General features: G+C 43.4%; 1 protein-coding gene across 2 annotated transcripts; it reads left to right on the forward strand.

The window, feature by feature from the left end:
- Positions 1-2,378: 2,378 nt before the first annotated feature.
- On the forward strand, positions 2,379-11,648 carry SERPINB12 (serpin family B member 12). Of its 2 annotated transcripts, none has more exons than XM_027577631.1 (7): positions 2,379-2,546; positions 4,640-4,774; positions 5,543-5,683; positions 7,243-7,360; positions 9,006-9,148; positions 10,114-10,281; positions 11,244-11,648. In XM_027577631.1, the coding sequence occupies exons 1-7, from the start codon at positions 2,379-2,381 to the stop codon at positions 11,646-11,648; spliced, it is 1,278 nt and encodes a 425-aa protein (XP_027433432.1). The 2 variants fall into 2 exon arrangements, with proteins under 2 accessions (XP_027433432.1, XP_027433433.1); XM_027577632.1 differs by having other exon boundaries at positions 4,640-4,714.

Consider the following 11,648-nt stretch of genomic DNA (forward strand, 5'->3'; position numbering starts at 1 on the left):
GCCTCAGGATTTTTAGTCTCAAGAAGAAGGGAGTTGGCCTGCATGAGCCATCATGTCGTTTCCGTACTAAGTAAGACTCCAGTTGCTCAGTTCTGTGCATGTCATGCCAGAAAGGAACACCCTTCCCCTCTGATTCCAGGGGCACATCCATAGAAAGAAACAGGCTAAAGTTGAGCAAACAGCTGGAACATTTAAAGAGCCAGGTTGGGGTCATTCAGTTTTCCATCCAAATCTCACCTTTGCCTTGAGTATTGTGTCTCTAGTCTTCTTTTATAGTAGTGAACAAATAGCCAGAGCATCTACTGCCTTTTCCTTTGGTGCCAAAGATTTTCATCAAGTAGCAACCTTGATTATATGACCAAGGCTTTAAAAAATATGAGACTACTTTTTATCCACATTTTATGATTTAACTCAACCCTGTGCAATCCCTCTTGACTCAGGCCACCTTGAATTTATCTGATTTCTCCACTTTCTTGGTAAATTTGTTACTGAAGGGGTAATGCCAGTCACTGTTGTAGAGTGAACATGTAGGTTGTGAAGATATTTTTCCACATAAAGAATGTAGATTCCTAAGGTGTGAAGCATTATTGAATTTCCAGGCACACTCAGGACACATGTTTCTTGGAAAACATCTACCTGCACCTAGCTTTACCAGCACAAAATGAGAAATATATGTCAAGTACAAATTTGGCAGGAAAAAAAAATGTAAGCATAAAAATGGGTGCTAAGCTGAACAGGGGGAAAACACCAAAATATAGCAGGCACGTGCCTGTCCTACACTGAGGGCAACTTAGTAGAAATAGTAGATACAGGAGAAAGAGCACTTAGTTTAGGCCAACATGTGTGCTGATTCTTCGATTCTTTTCTCATCTGTAAAAAGGGAATGACAACTTCTATCCTGTAAAGTTGTAGGGTTAAAGCTAATATATGTAAAACATATGTCTGGCACATTTTAAAAAAGGTAACTGTTATCTTTTTGAATTAGGTTTTACAGACTAAAAAAGTTGATGTTAAGCTGGGAAGAGGCTAAAACCAATGTACACCATTCAATTCAATGCAATAATGATTTCTTAATGCTTTACTGTGTGCCACATGTCTGATGATAAAAAACACACATAAGGGGGCTTACATTTACATCTTGGAAATACACAATATCCATAGACAAAAAGATAAACGAGAAGACATTTCTTTTGGGATGGTCTGAGCTGAGATCTACGTAAGATTTTCTTGATTTTCTTGATACTTCTGGGACAGATTATTGGTGAGGGGCAAGGAATCTGTCCTGAAGGAGTCACTCCCTTGCTTTGGTTCCATATCACCTGTGGTTCCACACTGTTAAGAGAAAGTATTAAACTTAATGACTTCTAAACTCTCAACATCTTTCAAGATCAATGATCTCTTGAACAATAATATCAATGACTGACTGAAGCACCACCTGAAGGCCCACAGGTTGCATGTGGAATGAGTCAAAAGGAGGTGAGAAGGTGACAAAGGACATGACCCATGACAGTTTGCTGGGTATCCTCAGTCGTAGGATGTTGGGAGAATGTGCTGGCAAAGGACTTAAGCAGAACCACGTATAGCCTGTGGGGAAGGAGGTGGAATAAAGTTTTCTTGGTTGCTGACTTGACCATGAGGACACGGTTGCCTATGACTTTGTTTTACCTGAATAAAGAAAGTTCTACCACAATAGAATCATGTCCCCCAAAGACATGTTTAAGACCTAATCCCTGATATCTGTGAATGTGCTCTTATTGGGAAATGGGGTCTTTGCAGATGTAATTAAGTTAAGATGAGGTCATACTGGATTAGTGTGGGCCCTAATCCAATGACTGGTGTCCTTATAAGAAAGGGGAAACGTGGACTCGCACAGAAGACACAGGGAAGAACACCATACGAAGATGGAGGCAGAGATTAGTGATGCCTCTATAAACCAGGGAACGCCAACGGTTGCTAGAAACCACCAGAAGTTGGGAGAGAGGCAGGAAACAGATTTTCCCTGACAGCCTCCAGAATGAACCAATCCTGCCAACACCTTGATTTTGGACATCTGGTCTCTCAAACTGAGGGAAGATAAATTCCTGTTGTTTAAGCCACCTAGTTTGTGGTAATTTGTTACGGCAGCTCTAGGAAACTAATTCACATCATTAAATGAAAATAGACGTCTGTCTGTATCAATATCAATATGGACATCAATATGTATATACCAGGATGATGACGACCTTAGTTTTTGAGTTTTTAAAAACACACTGAATCATTGTATATGATTATATCTCATGTATTTAAAATGCGAACTGTTTATTTATCTTCCTCTGATCATCATGTTTTCTCTCTCTGTTTTGTTTTGTTTTTGTTTTTAGACTGCCGTCAATCTCAGGATGGATTCTCTCGTGGCAGCCAACAACAAATTTTGCTTTGATCTTTTCCAGGAGATAAGCAAAGATGATCCTCATAAAAACATTTTCTTCTGTCCTCTGAGCCTCTCGGCTGCCCTTGGCATGGTCCGCCTGGGGGCCAGAAGTGACAGTGCACAACAGATCGACCAGGTGTGGATCCAGTATCTCTGGGTCCACTCTCAGAGTGAGACCCTAGGCCCTTTGGCAAGCCACGCTGCTCACTGAGCCTGAGGCTCGCGGGGAGGCTGCATCTGCCCTGGAGTTTTCATTTACATCCCACCTTGCTCTCTCTTCAAGGCTCAGTTAAACCTCTGCCTCCTTTATGACCCTTCTTCAGCCTTCCAGCCTCATAGCTTTTCTCAGTCACCTTCTCTGTCTCCGTCTGTCTGTCTGCATGTCTGTCCCCCTTCCACTCTATAATTATCCATACTGATATCACTAGCAATATTTTTAATGTCTATGTGTTTTCTGTCTTTCCGTAAGTAAATCTTTAGTAAGCATCAATTATGTATCCAGTGGCTAAAGATCTTGGCGTCCTCCTTGACTTCTCTCTTTCTTTCTCACTTCACATCAAACTCCAAAAGGCTTTTCGCTTGATACACACCCAGAACACAGGTGCTTCCCGCTGTGTCCCTGAGGTTTGACTCACCACCATCCTTTCTAACCTGGATGCAACTTCCTCATGGACTTCCTTGCTTCTGCTGACAGTCTGTTCTCAACCTGGCTGCCAGAAAGATCCTTTGGAAACCTCATTCAGAGCCTATTTCTCATCATTTCAAAACCTGGACTTCCAATTTAGCTAATGATAGAAGCCCGAGTCCTTACGATGGCCCATGAAGTTCTAACATCTGAATTCCTGACAACCATGTGACTCCCTCTATCACCCTGTCCCCTCCCCGCTCCTCCAGCCACACTGGCCTCCAGATTCCTTGGGTAAGCATGCCCACTCCTGCCTTAGGGCCTTTGCTACATTCCCTTTGCCTAATGGTTCCCCGCCCCCGCCCCCCCCCCCATAACTGATCTATAACTTACTTTCTCCTTCAGGACTTTGATCAGAGTTTACCTTCTCAACCAGGCTTACCTTGACTTCTCAATCTAATGTTACATCCTGACTCCCAACCCTGTAAAATTCCCTCGTACCCTAGCTACTTTTCCCCCACATGGCATTTTCCGTCTTCCAAGATAATGCATACAGTAATTCATTACTATGTGCCTCCCCCGCTAGAATATAATCCTACAGATGGTGAAAATCTTTGTCCTAGAATAGTGCTTGGCTTATAGTAGCCATCTGATACAAATTTGTAGAATGAATGAATGAATGAATGTGACAAGAACAACTCCCCAAATAATCAACACCCTCCTGAGGTTGGTCTTAAAACTTCCCCGGATCTCACACACTGCACAGAGTTTATGTGGGGACCCCACTATTGTCCCTAGTATGGAGGAGTTGAATTCTTGGATTAAGGTAGAATATGTTTGGGGTCATTCTGCTTTATTCATTTACTTTTACTGGGAATATTATTTCATTAGCGAAACTTAGCTTTAGAGTGTGATTGGCATCCTCCCGGTCAGGTTTCAGATGTTCTTTCTGCAGGCACTTGGGTTTTGCCTGCCCAGCAAAACTGTCCTGAGCAGTGCAAGATATATGTTTATCTCCTACTTTTCTGCAGTGCTCTGGGTAGCTGTCTTTTGCTGTCCTCACTTGCTTTATCGATTGGAAGGTCTAGATCAGTGCTAACACAAAGATAATTCAAATCCCATATGTAATTTAAAAAAATTTAGCAGCCATAAGAAAGTAAAAAGAAATAGGTGAGACTAATTTTAATAAATTATGTATATTACTTAACTCAATACTTCCAAAATATCCTATCAACATGTAACCAAACAATTTAAGTGAGATATTTTACATTTTTTTTCGTGCTAAGTCTTCAAAAATCCAATGTGTGTTTTACACTAACATCTGGCTGGCTCAATAGCCACGTGTGTCTCACGGATACCTCGATATCCTTTTAGTTTGGTTGCATTCGTTCTTAAATGTGGACCCCGGGGGTAACATGCAGTTTGCTTTCTTCTATTCCACCTCACAACCAAGTCAAAAGAAACATCCACTACCCTTTGAACTGTTGTTGATTTTTTTGACTATGGAATCACTGTCCCTGTCACCCTATGAAAACACTTCTGAAGCTGTTCAGACCTCCTGCTGTTTGTATTGTCTGAGAGACCCCGTAATTGTCCTCCCACAGGTACTACACTTCAATGAATTTTCCCAGAATGAACGAAAAGAACCTGATCCCTGTCTGAAAAGCAAAAAACAAGAAGTGCTGGCTGACAGCTCTCTGGAGGGGCAGAAAGAAACAGGGGAGTCTCTGACTCTGCAGGTGAGCCACCCTGAGCTCCTGTCCTTCTTCTTATGACCTGCTCATTCTGGTTATGCCATATTTGACAATGGTTACTTATCCCCAGACGTTAGGACCTGGCTGTCATCAGCAGCAACAACAATAGCAAGAATGCCATAGGACCTCCAATTCTTTTCTGATTATGTATCTTATATGTCGTTGGCTGTAAGCTAGTCTCCTAAAGAGTAGGATCTGATATCTTCTGCTCATGATGAAGACAGAGCAAAGCCCCATGACTCACCTCCTTTTTCAGGCCACAGGTTCTCAGGACGGAGCATGGTTGAGGATGAAGGGTAGTAAGGGATAGGAATCAGCTGTGGGAGTCTTACTCGCTTTCTGTACCTTGGCCTGTCTATTTCATGGGGTAATCTACTGGTACACAAAGCTTTTATTGGTTCTCATACCAGGAGTGGGAAAGATATTTTCCAAGTTAAATATCCCTGTACCTTAGAAAGTTTAAGAGGAAGGTGGAGAGAAGATTGTCTTTTTCTTGTATCTTTTCGAATATAGAGAAAAACGAGGCGCACGGATCTAAAACACAGTGTGCACTGCTGAGTCCCCAGATGTATTGTTCCTGGATGACTTTGATACCAAGTGAGAGCCATGATCTTCCACTGGGACCTCTTCCCGCCCTCCATTCCTCTCTTCTTCTCACTTGCACCCCCACATGGTAACAAAGTGAAACGACAACGTGGTCTGGTGGCATTTTACTCTGCTGATCAGGTCACATTTTCTTTCTTCTTTTGTCAGGCCGAGTCTTCCAGTGATGAGAGTGGACTGCTCAGTTGCTACTTCGGGCAGCTTCTTTCCAAGATAGACAGGATCAGAGTTGATTACACCCTAAGTATTGCCAACAGGCTTTATGGAGAGCAGGAATTCCCCATCTGTCCGGTGAGTTCGGCGTGGCTGGTGATTAAAACTATCATATGGCATGCCATTTAAAAATCATCGAGTAGCTGGATTGCTCACCTGGCACCTGGAACACAATCCTCTCTGACAGAAGGATGTGCTGTGGACTGGGGGGGTTCCCCGGGGCCCACCTCTTTCTCTCCCACACTCTCTGTTGCCCTTCTCCCAGTTTTCAATTGAGCAGTTTATGAGGCCCATTGTGGGTGGAAAGAGGGTCCTGTGACTAATAGCTTTTGGAGCACCTGTGGGTTTGGTAATGGCCTTCTCTCTTGTGACGGTCTTTCCCAGCAAAGGTGCCTGGTAAATGCACTTGGTAGCTCTTCTTCCCGTCCCTCCCCACTCCTCCCCCAGCGCTTCTCCAAAATCCCCTTTCATGCCACCATCAGGCCGCCCCTCAGTAGAATTAAACTCAGCAGCACTGCGGTGTCGCAGAAGGAGATTGCGTTTGGAGCCAAAGGGCGCCCGGCTTGGCTCTGTGGCTGAGCAGCATGTACCTACAGCAAGACACATCAGCTTCCTCAGTCACCGCTGCAAGGAGCCACATACTTAGCAAAGGACATGAGGGGTGTGACCACAGGCAAATGTGTGTTGCAAGTGGTTAGGCTGGTCTAGTGAGGGGGCGGGCTTAGCCTCCTTTGGCCAACATAAGTATGTTCTCTCAACAGTGGAAATGAGTTTTTAGATGCTGTCTTTTTTTTTTTTTTAACTAGCTTTATTGAGGTATAAATTCACATATCATACAATTCACCTATGAAAAATGTACACACCAGTGGTTTGGGCATATTACCTTGTAATTGTGGTAAAATATAATATAAAATGGCTATTTTAACCATTTTTAAGTATGCAGTTTGGTAGCATTGATCACATTCACAATGTTGTGTAAGCACCACCCAATTTCCAAAATGTTTTCATCGCTCCAGAAACTCTGTAACCATTAGCTAGGGTTTTAATTCTTAAAAATAGAGGCATTTTATAGTTAAGCTTCTCAAATTACTCGATACTCATGTTGCAGTGTCTCCACAAATGGGATGTCCAAGGAAAAGGGTATCTGGTAGGAATGGGCTTGTGCCCTTGTAACTGTGGGCTGCTTCATGAATAGGCATTCTTTTTTCTTTTTAAGAAAGATTTTATGTATTTAGTTTTAGAGAGAGAAAGAGAGAGAGTGCGAGCTGGGGGAGGAGTAGAGGGGGAGGGAGAGGAAGGGGAAAGAATCTCAAGCAGACTCTGCACTGAGCGCAGAGACGGATGTGGGGCTCCATCTCAGGACCCTGAGATCATGACCTGAGCTGAAACCAAGAATCAGACACTTAACCGACTGAGCCACCCAGGCATCCCATGAATAAGCATTCTATATCCTAAATTGTCACCACAGTGAGTGAAAAAGGCCTCTGGCTAATTAAGAGTGGAGATAGATAGACACCACGTGCATCCTGTTTAAATGACCATCTCTCTCATTAGGCTTCTCCTGACTGCCTCACACCTAACTATTAGCATGGTTATCTGATTTCATTGTACTATTTCTCTTTATTTCAATTTAATAGGACTACTTAGATGGTGTGATTCAATTTTATCACACAACCATTGAACGTGTTGATTTCCGGAAGGACACCGAAAAGTCCAGACAACAGATTAACTTTTGGGTTGAATCTCAGTCCCAAGGTAAGAAAGACCAAACACACTGTAGCTGGTGTTCTTTTCCATTTAAAAGGAGAAAAGTCAGCCCGTGGTCTCAGATTGCTAGTCTGTCAAAACCAGGTGCTCCCATACATGGGCCGTGTTCAAAGCCAGTTTTGTAGGCACAAACAGTTAAACGCTTACGCTGTGTTACTCCTTTGCTCCATCAGAAAAGGTGAAATCTTTCAGCCAAGCACATGCCAGCAGGATGTTAACTATTTCCATTTTTTAAACAAAAGGTCAGTAGAAAGATTGTGAAGAGAATCTAGTTATTCAGAGGGAAATGGAAATAATAAAATCCCAATTTTTATCAACTTTTCACTAGGTACGTAGGTGTTTTCTGGATGAAGGGGTGTTTAGAGATAGTGATGAGTAGTGAAATTTAGAATTCAACATAAAATGGAATAATTTTCTAATATGAGACTCCCCTGTCTGGCCTTGTCTTGGGCACCTAAACTCCAAAATTATTTCTCCTTACTTGGTCCACGTGTCACAAAAATTCCCATTCCCTCAAGGTTCCATTCAGTTGCCAAGAAGAAATGCGTGTTCACTAAAAAAACTTATACTAAGGCACTAGTTAAATCTCCTGGAGTATTTTAAGTGTAGGTGATGTCAACATAATCTATTATTTATGGAGTTTGCGTGGAAGTCTTGTGGTAGAAAGCTCTACTCATCTTTAAGGACTTGGCAGGCATTCAGATAACCGATGGTTTGGTATTTTGCGGTGGAAAGAATGCGCACTGCAAACGGATGATTGCCCTGACGGCATGGGATTTTCCAGTCCACCTCAGGGCTGTGTTATGGTGGAAGGAGCCTCGGAGCTGGACCAAGAGCAGGAAGGCCCCAGGACCTGATCTCAGCCAGCCTTGCTGATTTTTGACCCTGTGGCCTTACCTCTTACTAGCTGTGGTGTATTCCTCTATAAGAAGGGACAACCATACCTACTTCTCATGGTTGACATGGGATGGCATGAGAGAGGACATGTGAAAGCCCCTATCGAATAGATTTTATATCCTGGCCTAGCATATTTATATGCATTTTTGTTTATATGTAAACCTATACCTTTTGCTCTGATGAGCACTCAAGATAGGAAGTTTACACAATAGTCTGTTTCTCCAGGAAGTTATAATTTAATCAGGTGGCAGAGTCTACTCTGAAAGATAAATCACGGGCTGGGTAACCTGGTGAAGGGTACGAAAGAGGACACGTGATGTGATGAGCACTGGGTGTTATACACAACTAATGAATCATTGTACACCACATCAAAACGAAGGATGTACTATATGTTGGCTAATTGAACTTAATAAAAAAAAAAGAAAGGTAAGTCGTGGCGTAAGATGTCTAATGGCAAGTTCCAACCACAGTGTCTCAGGGAATGGAAGGAAATTCCCTCAGTTTCAGTGATTTAGAATGGGTCCCTCTTGGGGTTGAGTGACAGTGTGTCTCTCCATCATACCCCCCTCCCCCTCCACCGCATCCAGGACTGTGAGTGGTGTGATTTTCTTGGGTTAGTCCTTGAATCAGACATGCCCTAGCCTTGGGGATGGGAAGCGGCATGAAGGAAAATCTGTCTACATGAATACTTCTGGCACAATTCACATTCAGGATATTCTCTGAAACATTTCTCAAGGTAAAATCAAGGAACTCTTCAACGAAGAAGCTATTGACAGTGCAACTGTACTGGTGCTGGTGAATGCTGTTTACTTCAAGGCCAAATGGGAAACATATTTTGACTCTAAAAACACAGTTGATGCGCTTTTCTCTCTAAATGAGGTATGATATTACAGCACATGGTTTTCTAGATATTGCACTCTTAATTTCCACTAAGAAGTATGATTTGCAGTATGTGCATTCAACTTTAAAACTTAGGTCTCCTGGTGACATACAATATAATAAGAATATTTTGTTATTAGCAAAAATTAGTACCTGAAGTTCATTGACCATCTTGGTGCCAGGCACTGCCAGGAGCATTTTCCATTCATTATTTCAACTTGTTCGCTAAAATATCATTATGAAAATGGGTGTTATTGTTATTCCCTCTTAGGAGTTGAGGGGAAAGAATGCAAAGGTTAGATTACTTAGCTCAGTTCATGCATTAGCATTCACATCTGTGAGTATTTGTCTCAAAAACCAATGCTCTAATCCACCAGACTGTAGAATGGAGGAAAGGGAGGGTTGGGAATCCCAGCCCAGCACCTGTCAGCTGTGTTCCTTTTGCAAGTGCTGTGCATCTTCATCTGTAGATTGGTGACTTCTCACATATACAAGGTGTCTGGGATGGTGCCCTTTCGTCTGTTGGAAGCCTATGGAAGAAGTGCTGTTATTTACTATGTAGATGATTATCATTTAACCAAGGCTCCAGCTGGTGCTGTGGTGGGTCATTCAGGCCAGCGAGGGCAGGGGGTCAGGTAGGGCCAAGAGACTGGGTGGTGCAGGCACAGAAGGTAGAAAGCTGGTGGGGCTTATTTCCCCTGGCTAGGCTATAGGGAGATTCCTGGATAGACAGTTTACCAACGAGTGGTCTTGGGAGCTGAAGAACCTCTTAAAACCATGGGAAAATAAGGTGTTGGCAAAGGAAGGACTGACTGATCAGTGGGCAGAGCGTTCTTAGTTTGGATCACTGGTATGGCTCAGAGCTTCTGGTGAAGACCCTTCTCATCTTAATGGAGAGCTGGAGGCTATGCGAGTGTGTGAGCTTACGGTGGCAGTCCTGCGACTTTCTATCTTGTCCACTGCAGAATGAAAAGAAGACCGTGAAGATGATGAACCAAAAGGGCCTATTTCGAATTGGCTTCATAGAGGAGCTGAAGGCACAGATCCTTGAAATGAGGTATATTAAGGGGGCGCTCAGCATGTTCGTCCTGCTGCCTCCTTGCTCTGCAGATAACGTGAAGGGCCTGGAAGAGGTAAGTCTTCACTTTTGTGTTTCTACAAGATATTTCGGTGTCGGTCTTTGGAGAGCAGCCCCATTTACTGTCTCCCTGCCTGAGGAAGGCTAGTACCTCATCTGTCGGAGATAGCAGAGAATATATAAGAACCTCGATTCAATGGGATAGTTCTTCTGTGTTGGTTTAGAAAAGGACAAAATGCCAAAAATGTTGGATAGGGCTTTCCTCTCCCATCTCACAGCTCTCCGCAGTTGTTCTCCAGACCAAGGAATCTGGACACGGAGTGATGTGAGAATTGCTACAAATGAACGAGCTTTTCCTTTCCTCTGAGTAGCCTGACTTCTGGCCTCTTGCTCGGACTATTCTGCTATGGCTCACACAATGACCTGTGAGCTAAACTCTGCTTTTGGGTGCAAGTGCCTTGACAGAGTGGAGATACTGCCGCTGGGATAGATTGCTTGTGAAGTGGGAATCGGTGAAGGCCGGGGAGCCTCGGCTCTATGTTGCTCTGTCCGGTGAAGAGGTGGAGACAGAGGAAGAGAGAAATCCCCAGACAGTGATCACAAGAATAGCCATTATTCAAAATGTATTATATGCCAGCACTATGTTAACTACTTCACATACATCATTTTGTTCAATCCTGGCAAGAGCCTAATAGTATGATCTCTGTTTTATAGAAGAGGGGATTGAACCTCGGAAAGCTAAGGCTTGGCCAAGCTCGCACGACTTGGGTCAACTGAGCTTTGCTGGGCTCCGACACTGTCAGACACCAGAATTGGTATCAAATTGTCCTGTGACTTCTAAAGAGGAAAGAGATTTGCTTGGGGGAATTTAAATGAGATCAGAGTAGTTTGAGGCTTAGGGAAGGACCTTGAAGATTGTTACGGGTTGTTGAAATAGACTCAAGTCCTTTGAAGTAACTGGGGCATCCTTTGCAGGCTCATAATCTGACCCTAAACATTATTTCCTTCCTTTTGTAGCTTGAAAGGAACATCACTCATGAAAAAATAGTGGCCTGGAGCAGCTCAGAGAATATGTCAGAAGAAACAGTAGCTGTCTCCTTCCCGCAGTTCACCCTGGAAGACAGCTATGATCTCAATTCTGTTCTACAGGACATGGGCATCACGGATATCTTCGAGGAAGGGAAGGCTGATCTTACTGGAATTTCTCCAAGTCCCAATTTGTACCTGTCAAAAGTTGTCCATAAAACCTTTGTGGAAGTGGATGAAAACGGCACCCAGGCAGTTGCTGCCAGTGGGGCCGTCGGCATGGAAATGTCCATGCCTTCCTGGGTGACGTTTATTGCTGATCACCCTTTCCTCTTTTTCATCAGACACAACAAAACCCAAACGATTCTCTTCTACGGCAGGGTCTGCTCTCCTTGA

This window comes from Zalophus californianus, chromosome 14 (assembly GCF_009762305.2).
Source record: "Zalophus californianus isolate mZalCal1 chromosome 14, mZalCal1.pri.v2, whole genome shotgun sequence".
In the NCBI taxonomy this organism is placed as follows: domain Eukaryota; kingdom Metazoa; phylum Chordata; class Mammalia; order Carnivora; family Otariidae; genus Zalophus; species Zalophus californianus.

What these genes read in the sequence shown, in the direction of transcription:
- SERPINB12 (XM_027577631.1), top strand. Translation starts at nt 2,379, where the DNA reads ATGGATTCTCTCGTGGCAGCCAACAACAAATTTTGCTTTGATCTTTTC. An exon ending in GGTTGAATCTCAGTCCCAAG is followed by an intron (nt 7,361 to 9,005) that starts GTAAGAAAGACC and finishes ACATTTCTCAAG; the next exon opens with GTAAAATCAAGGAACTCTTC. An exon ending in CGCTTTTCTCTCTAAATGAG is followed by an intron (nt 9,149 to 10,113) that starts GTATGATATTAC and finishes TGTCCACTGCAG; the next exon opens with AATGAAAAGAAGACCGTGAA.